Source organism: Hippoglossus stenolepis, chromosome 19 (genome assembly GCF_022539355.2).
Source record: "Hippoglossus stenolepis isolate QCI-W04-F060 chromosome 19, HSTE1.2, whole genome shotgun sequence".
Taxonomy (NCBI): Eukaryota; Metazoa; Chordata; class Actinopteri; order Pleuronectiformes; family Pleuronectidae; genus Hippoglossus; species Hippoglossus stenolepis.
This window is the reverse complement of record NC_061501.1, coordinates 14,030,979-14,047,278: the sequence shown is the minus strand read 5'-3', so window position 1 is coordinate 14,047,278 and position 16,300 is coordinate 14,030,979. Positions and strand designations below refer to the sequence as shown.

The 16,300-nt window shown below is 40.9% G+C and overlaps 1 protein-coding gene across 1 annotated transcript in view; it reads right to left on the bottom strand.

The window, feature by feature from the left end:
• Nucleotides 1–16,300, bottom strand: part of ptprn2 (protein tyrosine phosphatase receptor type N2) — a 125,428-nt gene that overhangs the window by 100,122 nt on the left and 9,006 nt on the right. The window contains exon 2 of the mRNA XM_035142956.2: nt 10,394–10,444. Within this exon, the coding sequence (XP_034998847.1) occupies nt 10,394–10,444 (51 nt within the window). The remainder of the gene's footprint in view (nt 1–10,393; nt 10,445–16,300) is intronic.

Genomic DNA, 16,300 nt, shown 5'->3' with positions numbered 1-16,300 from the left:
ATTCTGGACGGCAACAATGTCTTTGGATGACTCCTCCTCTGAAGAGGAAAACATGGAGAGTTACTTCTTCGCTGCTCAAGAACTGCGAGTGCTGTGATTAGGTAAATGTGTGATAACTCTGTTGCTGCACTGCTACTGTTGCTACTCCTGGCAGCCTTAGGAAGGCCTTAGCTTTGTGTTGGGTAGCTGTTAGCTTTAGCATAGCAATCATCAGAGGAACCATCTTCAGAATTTAACACTATGGTTTGTTTGTGTCCTTCAGTTCTTCTCAAGTGAAGCTGTACCACTGTGCTCCAGCTCCACACTCCCTCCTGCAGCCTCCGCTCCTGATGCTAACCTCCTGTCTCCATCACCCAAGCAGCAAACCTGGAGCAGAACCTTCTCCATAGCTGCCCCTCCTCTGAAACCCCTCTCCCAAACACTATTTTTGTATTTTTGCATGAGAATTGTTGATCATATCATTTCCAGCAACTGCCTTAATGTAATTTCTGTGCATAATAAATGACATTGATCATAACATATTGGGATTTCCTTGCACTTCTACACCATGTTATTGGCAGATAAGATGCTGATTGAGTTAAAGCAGTGAATGCTCTGCTTTAAGCAAAATAAACACAAAAGGATCAAATGGATTTGAAGTAGAATGGGCACATTACATTCTGTGAAGTACCTCAGCTACTGAAGTCAGAAAATTACTTTCTTTATCTGAGGTTTCAGTCATTTATAGTCACAGCAAAGCACACAGGTCTGGTTGTCTAAGTGGCGCCCATATCATATTGTTTAAGATGTGTAACATCAAGCTTGTGTATCAGTGCTAAATACATCCAGTCATAAGTCAGAGTCCACCTCTTGTTTACACTAAAATTAGGTGACCCAGATGTTTCACAATGCAATCTGATAAGGTCATATGAGAAACATTCTTAACATCAAAGAAATGAACACAGCAGTACAGCAATAGATGTTTCACTTCAATCAGTAGCTGGTAAGCGGTAATGAGGCAGGGTTTCTATCAGAAATCATTTCTGGGACATTACTTTAAAGATCTCCAGTATAAGCAAATATGTTCTAAAATTGGTTTACATCCAAGTGTGAGGCTGTCCACCACTTGGGTGAAGATATAGTCAGGTATGAACAGTCAAAACCTCAAATCACACCCAGTACGGTATGGTTCAGGTGACAGTAGGTGGAAGGTGAAGGTCATTTCCATGAGCTCAAGAGAAACAATGTGACGTCTTAGTAGTTCATATTTGGGTCCTCTTAAAACATGCACCCACTAGGTACTCTATACTGTAATCCTGAAAACCAGGGACCATGCTGCATTGGGGTCTAGGGAAGGGAGTAGCAATGTTAAAAATCAAAGGGAAGACTGTGATATGAAAAGTGTTTCACAAGAAAATTAGGTCTACACTTGCCCAAATTGAATGCAGATATATGTATCAAGTCAGATGGATACCATAGATTTATACAGAGTCAATGTCATTGGTAGTGAAAGTAGAAAATGAATACACTAAGATACATACAGTATGAACACATAAAAATGTTCAGAAGTATTCAAAATATATCATGCAGAAGAGTATTGGTGTAAGTATATGGACATAATATATGGACACAAGTATAAATATTGTTGTGAGAGAATACATAAGTAGTCCAGAGAGTATGTACACAGTGTGTGTGGGAGGGTGGCTGCAAGTTAGGATGGTGGTGGTGGGGGGCCTGTGGGATGACAGAGTCATCACCCGCCCTACTCTCCCTCTGATTGGCTAGTAATCCTGATTGGCGCCAGAGCTATGTATTGGTGTTTAGGAATGAGGACCGTCAGAGTTAGGGTCAGGGTTAGCCAATCAGAACCAGAGTAGGGGCGGGCATTGTCATCATCGCGGGAATCCTCGCTCCACAACAGCTGATGCTCCTGACAGGTATGGGACGAGCAATTATGAATTTTAATATTTCAGTATTGAAAAGTATTAGGCATTTGTTAATAATTACCATGGAGCAGAGTTTATATTGGTTCCTAACGTTTCAGTTTGGTGTGAAATGCTAGGAATGTATAGTATAGTGTAGTGTGTGTGTATACTAACTTGAATGTGAAATCTCAACATATAGCTCAGTCTACTGCAAAGTCATAAACACCACATTTAAAGCATAGATCAAATTAAGTTGTATGGATGTATTTTATTTATATGTATTGAAAATAATGAATATGCTAGTATGCACCACAAAACATTACTCTGATATTAATGTGTTTTTGTTCCATTGAGGTTGGGTAACCAGCATCCCTCCACTCACCAACCCTCCATCATCCCTGCCAACCAGCCACCCATCAGCCAACTGGCGCTTGTCCTCTCAAACAACCTCCACCAGTCCTGCCATGCAGCCTCCCAGTGCCATGTTGAATCAGGGTATGTTGTGGTGACATTTTTAGAAAACGAACACAATAACGTATTTTTACTAAGGTGTTACACAAGTAAATAATACACACATGTAGGTCAGAGTAACTAACCTTTGAAATCTTCCTAAAGATGACTGATGTTTGTGAACTTTGTTTCTACAATTGTCATGACACTACATTATGTAAATGGAAATTTGTTTTGTTTTGCTAGAGTTGTGATATTGTGGTAATACATTGGAGTATTATATTCATATATATATATATCTGAGTGTGTGAATGGATATGATCCTAAAACTGAGCTCATCATTCATGTTTACTCTTTAGATTTTTATCTTTTCACATATTTTAGTGGTTTGGACTCACAAACATATGTGAGGCGACTAAAGTGAGAAAAGTAGGAGTCTGTGTTTGTCGCGTTACCTTTCCCTCAGATTCTGGGACTATATTAAAGAAGCTGTGCAATTCTTTATATAATCATCCATTTATAGACATCAATTTGGCCAGGACAAGCGTGATTACTAACAATTTTTAAGGAGGCAGTACGAAATTTGACAGAGCCGGCGACAATGAACTGAATATCTTTAATTTATTATCTAGGGCAGCGGGCTCCATCTAATTGGCCAAATATATTGACATGCAGAGCGTGAATACATGGCACATTGAACACCATTTATCGCAGTCCAAGCAGTCTTTTTGATATGTACATCGCCCATGTTGATATTGCGATGACCGTAATTTTTAGATATCTTGTACAGCCCTAGTGTCTATGATTTAAAACCCATAAGCATGATCTGTTTTTTCCCTGTTCTAAAGCCAAATAAGGTTTGCTGCCATCTAGTGGTTATTTCTTTCCAACCAGCTGAATAGTTAATGGGTTTGAAGTCATCAGCGGATAATGAGATGAAATGTTGCTGGTCAACGTAATCATGTTATTTTGCTGATGATAAAAAGGGAATCATGTCAGTTAAAAGTGCAGGAAGGAACCCTGTGGAACCCCAAACACTATTGTTTTTGTTGGAGTGGAAGTCGACTGTTAATCGATTAGTTGTTGCAGCCCTAGATTGACACACCCAGTTTTTAGCATTTCCAGTAGGTTCCCATGATCTCCATGATGCATGTGCTAAATGCATAGCTCTGGTAGGAGTATTAGGATGTTCACTGACAATTGATTATCAAATTGTGCAACAATGCTAATATTAAAATATATGAGGTCAGATTGAGTAAGTGTACTCTTGTTTTGCTCTTTCAGAAGCAACCATTCAATCACTGGAGGAGAGAAGTATTACCCGGTGAAGAAGGTACTGAAAAGCAAAGGTTGAAGGTTTTATTTGTTGTAATTTGAGGTCAAAAATGTAGTTGTAATATACAAAAATGTTGTACTACAGAGATACTAACTGGATTTACAATCACCACAACTTCAAACTGTAAAGTCATCTGACCATAGGTTTGCTTTTAATGGTAAACATGTTTTAATGTGTTTCAGGGACGTAATGGAACTGGTGGAGCGGGAGCCCTGTTCCATGTGGTATGTACAATGTCTCTTAATTGGATTTGATTGTCCCTAAAATTACTTAATGTTTACTGCAATATTACAATTAAGAAATTAGTATTATATATCGTTAGTTTTCTTATATAACATTATGCATTTCTTTACTTTTATGTAAATTGTTGCTGCTAATGTGGTGCTATTTATTTATTTGAAAAATATTTTAAAAAGACAAGTATAAACTATTGTCTTGACAATTGACTCTTACAATAATCAGGTCATTTACACTAATCAGCTTACTGTGTGCATGTTAAATGCATATGGCATTTATAGCTCGCTGTGTCGTTGCCCTTCTTCCTTGTCAAGTTTTGAATTCCATTCAATGCTAATGTCAAAAATTCTTGGTTAATTACAGTGGGAAGACGTGCGCTTGCAGTGTGTGCCAAAGGAGAACAGGAGTTGACATACATACACACAACATGAATATACACAAACATACACACACACAAATGTGACATAAAAGGTTCAATGTTTATTTTGTTTATTTTGTTTATTTTTCAAAGTTTTTGTTAATATTACTTATATATATATATATATATATATATACACATATATATATATATATATCTATGTATATATATGTATATATATATATACACATATATAGATAGATATATAGATGTATTACAACAGAGCATGTCAATATATATACAGTATATATACTGTATATACAATATATACTGTATATACAGTATATATTAATAATGTAATATTACTATTATTTGTATTTGTTTAATTGAAAGACTATCTTGCTGTTTCTTTAGCTTACTGTTAATTTATATTTTAGGAATGTTGTCAAATTTGTTTTGTATGTATGGTACATTAAAACCCCAAACCAACGCCTTGTGTGAACTGCTAAAACCATTTGCTGCTGGAATTGTTTGCTGAATTTTATATATAAATTATATAATTGATATATTGCCTTATACAGTATGTCTATCATCTCTATACAGTAATACAAAATAAAAAATTAAAATTCAAGTAGACAGCAGATTTGTTATTATTCATCGCTATTACAGATCACATGAAGATTAACAGTATGTACAAACAACTCTTTACATAGCAAAATACAAATACAAAGTTATAAGAAAAAGTAAAGATAAAAATGTATTAATGATATACGAAAAATAATCTTAATGTTCATCATCAGTCCATATCAAATTTATCAAATACACAATAGGCATATATACTGTAAAAATGTGCACTCGCTATACTAAGCCGTCCAAGATGACGGGTCCGCTCACGCATGCGCACTCGGCCTCGGTATGAATGTAGTTGCTTAGATCCTTCGAATTAGAGTGTAATCTATCATCAAATATTAATATCAAATAACGTGAATAACGTTCGCTCACTGAACGACGCAACGCGGACGATGATTCAAACAGCACGCTACGACGTGGTTTACGTGGCAGCGTTCACAGCAACCACCAAGCAACGATAAAACGTGACATTACTACGATTTTCTGGCGAGATCTGAAAAATATTCGTGATAACTAATAAAATATAGATCGTAAGCATGAACTGGCTGAAGATTGTGGAAGCAAAGAGCATATTTCTGCTAGAAATGGTGTCAGAATGTATTTTAATGCCCAAACTATATTATAAAATGACATTTTTATCTGAAAATACAAGGAATGTCCGCCATGTTTTCGTTTTCCGACGGGATCTTGAGAGTCACGTGACGTGGGCACAGGCCAATGCAAAACAATGGGCAGACAAAAACGTAGGTATCTCACAATTGAGAGGCCAAATTGTGAAATACTACGTTTTCCAAGTGGACCAACGTGGTGGTGTACGTTTTCTGATGAGACTGGGTTGAAGAGGACGACGTCTGGCACCTCGAGGCTGTTTGAGAAGGAGGCAAATGGAGCCGAGCGGCGGGTTTAAGGAAATATTACGCTGACTGACAGTAGATCCGGTCGCGCTCGACAAGACTGACGTTGTCACTGTGCCGAACAAAAGGCGACTGCAATACAAATGAACCCTCGATCAATATAATCCATGAGGCACAAAAAAAAAAGGCCACAGAAACCCTCAGTCGATTATTAAAACCCCTCAAATCAGTGGCATTCTCTCTGAAGAGCAGCTACGCCTGGATAAGAAGCATGTTGACAGAAATAAAGAAGATTGTCAGCCCCCCAAAAAAGAAAGAGCTCTAAAAACCCAGACGGCGTCTCCTCTCCTGCTGTGACAGACAGGGCGACACCCGGCAGCCACTAAAGCTGTTTAAACTGTGAAAGCTAATGCTGTCGGATAACAGGAGCAAACACTAAAAGCTGACAGTCTGGAAGGCGTCTCTAAAAAAGACTGTACGTCAGGAGAGGAGAGGAGAGGAGAACGGACCCCGGAGGCAAATTAAGACGTATTGGAACAGGTGTAATAGCCGCGCGACTCAATCCCCGAAAATGAATCGGCCCAAATCAGTGCAGCGAGACCGGCCAGATGTAGTCTGCTAATAAAGAAAGGAGCAATAACACAAACCAAATTGATCAGGATGTGTTTAATGAAGTGTTTACCAATTATTCAGGGCTGGTTTTTTTGGGGGGAGTTTCTGACAATCTCTGCTCTGAAATGATAATTACATTCCTGGATGCACTGTAATCTACATGTAAATACAGAAATTAATAAAGATAAACCAGACTCTCAGAGCTTTAGCAAAGACACAGTCTGTTGATTTTTATTTTTATGAACAAATCTGTTTGCGTCTCCCATTATATTTACATATTTGCCTCTAAAGAGCTTATACCTGTTGTTAAACCTTGAGTTTATCCTTAATACTTAAATGTTTCTCAGGACTACATACAGGGACGGCCCTTCCTATGAACCTAATAAGCAGCTGCTTAGGGCCCCTACAGCCACCAGGGGGCTCCCAAACTCAAACATCGTAGAGTTGCTAATGTCACGCTTGCTACAGTCTTATGTGACCGGGTCACAAGCGAAGATGATCAATTTTTGTTTTTTGATTTAAGAAGTGAAACTAATGATGTTAATTTATACAGATGAAGAACGCCTAGTGACAAAATATCTATAGATAAGGCCCTTTTAAAAAGTAGAGGAGAATTTAACGTAATCCTTGTTGCAACAACAAGGCTTGAAAATGAACATTGATTAAAACTGATCTCATGTATGATTTATAATAATGATTAAGACAAATCTTTAAACTAACTATTCACTGCAAACTTATCCTGCTTGGGGCCCCAGATGCACAGCATCGGCCCTGACTTCAAATTGAATGTTGCACCAACAGCCTCTGTGCTCTCCCCACGCAAAATGTTTAGCATTATAGATTTTACAGTGGCTACTTGGAGTGCTGCAGTTGCACTTATTGTGAGCCGGGATCAATAGAAGCGTCGCCCGAACCATTTAAATCTAAAATACAGTGCGGACGATTCAGGCGCTATTGGCTCAAGTGGAGGCGAGATAACCACTGGTCGATAAAACACCACTGGTTAAGTGTTTAATAGGAGCCAACCGGTGCCCTCGGGGGAAACATGTCGCACTTATCTGCTGTACTTTGGCGCAGCACCGTCGTACCAGGACGCCACAGACTCTGGAGAGTTGCATCAAATTAAAATGCATTTTCCAGTCCCAGGTTAATCAAATACGTATCCTTTCAGAGGATAGGGAGGAGTATTCCCCTGAAGATGGGAATACAGATTTGAAGAGGTCGGTTCCAAAATGAGCTATGACAGCAGAGGATCAAATGATATATGGAGGACGGTAATTGACCTATTTAATCAATGACACAATGACATCTAGAGTTAAAGCACAACATACTGGAGGAGCGCTTTCCTGAAATAGACTCGGATCAGCTGCGGCTTTTTGCCCTGTAAAAAGTTTTTATCCCCTCGGATCCTTTTACTTTTTTATTGTCTCGCACTGAGTCAGAGTTGGCTGCCGTGGCTCCACTCTCAGCTTGTAGCTCTCGGAGTCACCACAGGTCTCTGGACGACCCTTTTTTCCCCCGTAGAAGTGAAGCATTGTTGTTGAAAATACAAAACCGAGAGCGTTTAGATATCTTCATTGTGTTGCTTGTCTGAGTGCATGTATGTGTTTCCACAGCATCAAAGCCACATGAGCATTATGCTACAATGAATATTCATATTTAACCTACATTCTGTTAATTGTACTTTACTGCTACACTGCCAACACTGCTCTTTATTCCCCTGTCTGCTGTAGCTGCATCATTAGCTGGAGGGATTTTCAACATGCAGCTCGAGACTTTTTTGTGTTTTTGTTTTAAAAGCATCAAAAGGGTCATTTAGAATTTGGTGAAATTGTGTCCTGCACAGCGGGAGAGGCTGAAAGTGAATGGGATGCAGCAGCAATGATTATTAGGTGCAAATTATACATCTGGAATTGATTTAGATGACTTTATATATAGAGATATCTGCTTTCATTTTGACATTAAAGCCAGGGGGGGGGGGTTAGTACAGCACGCAGAGAGCGGCTCCTTCACACAAGCCCCCTTTCCTTCCCCCCTCAGCCACTTTGCATGGCAACAGAGCGGGTGAAGAAGAGCCCGGTTGGCCCAGCCCAGAATAAACCAGGTTACACCTTCAGGGACCGTGGGAAGAGTTGAAGTGGCAGACCTAGTTATTCCCACTCATCCCCTGTGTGGCGGCTGCTGCTGCAGGAGTCCGACGCAGAGTGACAGCCCGGAGATTGAGTATAGACTTTGAATTATTTGCATATTAGGTACAACATTACGGCCTCTATATATAAATATTTGCCTCCAGTGAGCAAGATTGTCTGTAATTACATTTTAAGAGGGATAATATGGGTGTTTTTCTTTCGCCGGTAGTAAGAAATGAAAGCTACAATAAAAAAGACTTAGGAGAATTGAAGTCAAATGTCAAAATAAGTGACCATTCACATCACATCACATCCCCGCACAATAGCTTCATAATGAAACATAATACAAACCCTCAGCCACAACCCTCCTTTCTGCCTGCGGGTATTTTTCTGTGGAGCTGTCAGCACTTGCTTTCTATTAGGCTACGCACGGCTCCCCTCTGTACTGAGGCAGTCTGTGTAATTAAAGTCAGTTTTTATTTTTTAATATATTTATCTTCCGTGCCGCATTTTCCTTCCCTGTTTTCTGCAAAATTGGGTTATAGTGAAAGGGTGGAGATAGCTAAATTTGAACATGCAAATCTTAAAACTACAGACTACCCCTCATTATTAGACCCCCATGTAAAAAAAACACATCTCAAAGCAATAGTTTGACGTTTTGGGAAATAATCTTTGATTGCTTTTGTGCGAAGATGAGAAAACTGATAGCACTCTTGTGTCTGTTGCTAAAATATAAAAACATAAAAAAGCTTTTTTTTAAGGGGGAAGCAGTGACTCTATCCAAAGGCAACAAAATCTGTCCCCTAGTACTTTATTTTTTTTATTGAGCGGCAATGTTCTGTCAATAACTATGTTGCGTGGGTGGTTGAACAAGTTGACATCACCTAAAGCTTGAGGAAAAAAAAAATCTGTAATGAAAATAATCATTAGTTGCAGTCGTGAGGATTTGACTAACCCAAACAAAACATAACAAAACAGGAATTTAAGAATAAATCGATCAACATTGGAGACAAATATATATTTTTTTATCATCCACAAAACAAGGGACTATAGGCGACAGACAGAAAAGCTGTTACCTAAGGTCACTCTCCTCCTTTAAGTTAATATTCATCGTGGCACCTGTGTGTTAGTCTCTGCTCTTTCATATAGGTCACATCATGTTTTGCGTTGATATCATGTCAGTGAGCGAGCGCTCCCTTTGTTTGATTCATCTTGTTTGGGAAATTGATTTTAAGATGAACAAAAACAACCCACAACCACTAAAGCGTGAGCATTTAATCACCATCCCTCCGAGGACAAGGACACACGTGCGCTGTATGGATGTAGATCCCCTGTACACCTGTAACAACAATACTGTATGAACCCCCTTCTCTATGGGAGAATACATTAACCTTTCGACGGCGGCTCTGTCGTGAGGATGATCCTGAATATCGACATGCTATCAGTCCCGTTCAAAATCAAAGCCCTCTGTGAGATTCGGCTGAATGCCACGATGTGAAGAGCCCGGACGCTTTCCCTTCATTCATCGGATGATGTGTCGTCATGGCAACCACTAACACAGACACATCCGTCGTCCGTGACAAGATGGTTTTTTATGATTAGGTCATGACCATTCGCGGTTTGGGTGTATAAAGGGAAAACATCCTCTTCGTATTGATCAAAGAGCCTGGATGTCTGTCGGAGGAATAAAAAGAGACAACTATTGTGAGTTTATACTGTGCTGCTGCAGCCCGACTCCCAACAAGCTCTCCAGTCACCATCCAGCTATAAATACCTGAATGATAGCCAGGACGGCTTTAGAGCTGCGTTGGCTGATAGCACGGAGATGATGTGCTATATAATGAGGTGTGGTGGGCGAGCACGACCCTGTGAGTCTGACTTACCATTGACGCAGAACTCGTACGGTGCACACAGCTCGTCTTCAAACAGGCAACCTGAAATAGGAGATATAAATAAGTTAACGGCTCCTCACAGAGTAGCATCACTGTGGTCTGGAGAAACAACACACTCAGATTGAATGGAGAAGTCTCAAAACTGAGATTCTCTGAAACGTAAAGGCCGACATTTCCTACACAGACTGGAAGCAGTTGACCAAACACAAGAGTGGGACACCTGGCCAATCGGGGGGGGCTTAAAGAGACAGGTACTAAAACCCAGAGGCTGAAAAGAGGAGCTGCAGCAATGGACAGTGCAAGAAAAGTCATGTGTTTTCTAAACATTAGAGAATGTAAACCTTTTCACGTAATAACCCAAATATGTGCATAATACGTCTCCTTTAAAGGTTCAGTGTGTAGAATTTAGTGACATCTAGTGGTGAAGTTGCATGTTGCAGCTGCATACCCCTCACCTCACCCTCCCCTTCCAAACATGAAAGAGAACCTGTGGCAGCCTTCAGTTGCCATACAAACTCAAAAGGTGTTAAGTTTGTCCAGTCTGGGCCACTGTAAAATGTAGATATAAGGTATATAAATATAAAGGGCCCATTCTAGGGTAAAGAAAACAACAATTCGTACAATTTGGATGAAACACACTAGTGAAAACATCACTAGGATTATTTTATATTTAATCCCTTTCACCCAAATCGTACACACTGAAGCTTTAATAACTCAGACTCTGCCTGAAGGTAACATCCAAGTCTCCAGCTCTTATAAGGTGTTTGTTTTATCCACAGAAACAACCTGTAAAAAGTATAAAATTGACAAGTTGTGGTTTTGTTTCTCTCAGTCAGAACCAGACGAGCTGCTCACTAATCTATAAGGCAACTGGCTGCAGCTTCGTTATCAGCGGACAGTCAAGAGAGTGGCATTGATTCTCTTATCAAACTCTTGGCAAGAAAACAAATGAGGATATTTCCCAAAATATTAAACTACTCTTTAAATCGATGATGGAAAATTAGCTGCATGCGGCCTCACACTAATCACATGAATCCAGATAAGTTTGGAGAAGAAGGAAACTTAACTGTGCAGCAGTTACACCTCAAACACAGGCGGTAAACAAAGCACAGCAAATTATTGAATATAAATTGAGGCCGTAAGCATTAATGACTGAAGGTACAGACAATGTACTAAACTGCAGAACAAAATTAGCTCGGTGTCGCAATTTCTAAATATGTCACCGCTCTATGAAAGTGCAGCTTAGTACTGCATTAACTTTGGCTGTGGGCCTCGCTGCTAATGGCAGAGGCATCAATCATCAATTAGTGTGACTTCTCCTATCCTGTCTCTGACACTAATAGCCCAACTCCATGGGCAACGTTTCCATAAATGAATGTTGTATGAATATTAATGAACTTTAACGCTTGGACCAGGGCTGGGTGTTCCAGACTAATAAATGAACAGATGGCAGGAGCATTATGGGTAGCCTGTTCCCTGTGTTCATATTTCACACGTGGGAGTTGCGGGGAGTCGAGGACTGATTGTTCTGCTCGCCGATCTGTGCAGGTGATCCTCCGCATTTACACGTTTTTCCAGGAAAAGACGGGAAAAAAGTCTGCAGGGTAAAAAAACTCCTCTTGTCTTGTTGGCTGACTGTAATGACACATCCAGGGTCAAACCAGGCCCACACAATAACACAGAGCTTCAGCCATGAAATGAGCCACTTAGAACATTGCATTTGTGTTTGTTCAGTAAGCTCCTGACAGTTTAATATGAGAGAGTAGAGGCGCTTGCAGAGAAAATGCGTAAACAGCCCCGCTCCTTCTCCACCTCTTTTATCTTTGTTCTCTCTCTCTCCCTCCGGTCATCAAGAAGGAGCGACGGGATTGGACGCACCCTCTTGGCCCCCCCGCGGCCTCGACGGACGTCAACGAGCCGCTCGCGACCGTGAATGAAGAACAGGCTGAGTAGGAGGAGATGCCTCCGTCAGACTGCTTTAATAATGAGGAGGGACAGGTGGAGAGGTCTGTTAATCAATTGACACAGGACAGATAATCAGGAGGCTTCTCGGGCGTCGCTCGCTCCGACATTTCCTCACGTTTCCTCTTTTCAAGTTGGACATTCGCATCTTTATTCCGCTGCAATTATTAAAGGTTAACCCGCGTTGCATCTTCATTACATGGGGACACTATGCAGACTTTTTTTGTCACGGAGCGGAGGACACATTTCAGGGAAATTGCACCTTTTAGAGGTAATGACTTCCATATGTCAGCAGAATGGCTATGCAATGATGTAGGGGGGGGGGGGGCTCAGCCATCACAGAGCTGGAAGGTCACTCAGCTCTCTGGAACAAAACTTAATGGCATGATGTCCTGAGCTGAACTGCAACAACTCGCTGCTGCAAAGGCAAGACCGCAAATGGATTTTCTCAAAAACACAATGTTCATTCATCTCTCATTTTAATGGACGGATTATGGAGTAAAAGACTTTCTACCTCCAACCGACCACTATAACTCTGAAACGCCTCTGTAAAGATATCAGAGGACACTCTATAGGAAACCGTACATACTTATAAGATAACATGGGTCATTCAGGGAGGCAAACCCAGAGAGAATTATCCCTTCAGCTCAGGTTTGGTTTAACAGCCTGGAACTCTCACTATTCTCATCAGTGCAAAAATTGTTGTTTTCAATGGAGAAAGTGTGATGAACAAACTGGACACTGCCAACTTAGCACCAAACGACAGTCAGACAGAGCAACAAGCAACAAGATAGTGAACATAATGGGGCATTTATCAGCTAAAGAGACAGTAGCAGACCCCCCCTATAGCCCTGCTCATATACACTTCGACCTCTTTAACAACTTTTAGTCTCTGTACCCACGGCAAGACTTGAGTCGGCCGGTGATACACGGCTTTCACTGTTTGGGAAACCTTCTTTCGTTAAATAAGAAAAGAAAGAATCTTAAAAGAGAAGACTGCCTCAGTGAGAAGGCATTTTCTTAAATGGCTTTAAATTAAATGTTTTTACCATCGTCTTGTGTTTTTAAATGTTTAATTGCAGTATTTGTGTTTTGTTGTGTGTTTAAAGTGATATATACATAGAGTTTATTAATATAATAATAATAATTATGATTATCATTATTATCATATCTCCCTCAAAACAGAGAGAGAATATTGGACTCATATTGGAAATAATATTGGACATGTATCAGCTGGACACAAACACAGTTGCAAATGAGTGCTAATGCTGCTCCATGTCTGTGCTGAATGTGTGAAAGTTGTAGCCAACGCATTTGGCACATGTGTCAGTTTTGCTTTAACACTATTTGTGCAGCCTCCTTGTAGCCAGATAAAAATGAAGACAAGTTAAATGGAGGCTTAGTGTCGATATGCAGTGGTCTAGGCATCTGGGTTATAGGACAAAATAAGAAATAAAGAAGGACCCGTCATTGGTAGATACTTAGAATGACCCTTTTTGACTCATCAATCAGAACCATTAATTCTTTTTCCACGAATCCATTCTCATTTAGAGAAACAAACTCCTCTGGAGTCGTGTTTAGAAGTTGGAGGAGCCGCACGCTCCCTCTTGACCATGCATCTCATCACGCTGCAATTAGTGTCAATCCATTCAACTTCACCTCTTCATCACTTCCCTGCTTAAATCATTGAGTTCTCCGGGAGGCCTTGTCAGCTCTCAATATTAATTACAACCTTCCATTTAATGAAGCATCCAGCCAACCGTGGTAAGTCAGACATGGTTTGTGCGCGTGTGACAGCATGCACGTGCAAGTGTGTGATAGGCAGGGACATAGGATTGATAACGCCACATCCCCTTTTCTCCGACATCACGCCACAGATGATTAAAATGGCGCCTTTTAATTAAAATGCAATCACAGTGGATGCTACTGATAACCTCAGGCGAATAAAATAAAAAAAGATGCCGTCGTGACGGAGGAAGAAAGCTGATGGGGGGGAAAAAGTGTCCAGGCTATATCTTAATGAAGCGCCCTGACAAAGAACAGGCACATTGTCTCTTGTGATTCTCGGCGTACGAGATAATTCCACAAACAAAATGAACTTCGCAAAAAAAAAAGAAGGGCCGCACTCGCTATTGAGTGATGATGCTCCGTTACCATGTCAACCTCACCGCGGATCAATGGCAGCAGCTCTTCAATGGGAAACAGGCTGATAGTCAAGCTGAGTACAGTCTCAGTGGGATGTGCTGTGGAGGATCAACAGACACGATGCGAGTCTGCTTCTTAGTTCGTCTCGTCTCCGAGGAGCGGCGTTTGATTTTCCAGTGTTTTATTATCATCGCACTCAGACCTCGGACTGTTTCATTCGAGCTTTACATTTCTGCTTTGTGCACAAATGGGTCGTGATGCAGCTTTATTATAAACAAGCTGATTAATCAAACTAATTCTGTAATGCATGATCAATTTCATCATTCATTAATCTAGCATTCATTTTCTCATAATTCCCAGAGCCCATGGTGATGTCATGTTGGTGACGTTGTTTTCACTGTGCAATCATAGAAGACAAAATATCAGCAACTATTGTCATTTGATTTTGATTCAAATGACTGAAATCTGATCAAATCACCTCTGAATGGCAGCAAATTCATTTTCTATCAATGGATGAATTGATAATTGACACATTTATGCAGAGTAAATGTCACACTGGGCTGTCAGTAATTGCGATTGTCATAAAATAAAAAGTTTCAGATTATTCAATAGTGTAAATAATAGTTAGCAGAGGCACTATAGCTGTGAGCTGACTACAGGTGCAGTAGTTTTCCTCCCAAAAATAGGCAGCATGAGACCTAATTTACAAAAAGAGTTTGCAGGGGAGAATCCAGAGGGTCAATGAAAGCAGTGGGTGAGTTCACAGTTTTTTATCTTGATATAATGATAGTTAGTTAGAGGCTGTATACTCTCAGGAGACCGAGCAACAGCAATAACACGGCTCCACAGATCTTAAGAGAATCCAGTCTCATTAGTGTGTCTCTGCTAAATATATGCAGTGCACTGTGCAGGGTTTTGCATAACGATTCCTCCAGATGCTAATGTTAGCATGCAGAAGAATGAACCTGGTTCAATTACCTGTGACCTAAACCTCTCAGAGGCCCCGATCCACAGCCCTGCAGCAGAGAGGCACTTTCCCATGGTGCCCCCCCGCGCGCCCTATTACAACTAACTGCTATTGAGGGCAGCAAGTGCACCCACTGTATAAGTAAGCAGGGACCCGCACACACATAGACACACACACACACACAATTCACCTTCAGCTACAGTCTCAGCTCTGCAGCACGTCACATAACAGCACGGCTGCCTCCTCTCCGGGCGTGAAATAAGAGAGGGGGGGTGTTTTTGAAGGGAAATGCTCATTTAAGGTCATTTTGAGAAAAGCAATCACATAAAACACGACTGGAGTTTCTCATTAGAAAATAATATAACCTTGTTAATCTCAGCTAATCTCCGCCTGGACATTATCAGGCCGTTTATCACACAACTGAGAGCAGAACCGGGTCCGGAGGAACTGACCGAGACCGTATCAGACACTCGGCCCGTGATTGGCTGACCTTGCTTGCAACATTAAATATGTCCTGATGAGGCAGAACCCAAGGCTGAACATGTAGTCAGAGACTTGATGGTTGGCTTTCCCTCGCAGGTGGTTGGCCAGCGCCGGGATACCATCTGCGATGTCTGAGGGGCCAAGGAGGACGCTGGGAGGCTGGCAGCGAGGACGGCCACTCCCCGAGCGTGCTGCAGTTTAGGACATATTTCATTCACTCTCTGCGGCCACCAACGTGTCTTTTATTATAATTATTAGCTGCGACCAAGGACACCTGAATCATTTCTCACTCTCACACACACACACATACACACCTGTGAGCCAAAAAAGAGCCATTTTTG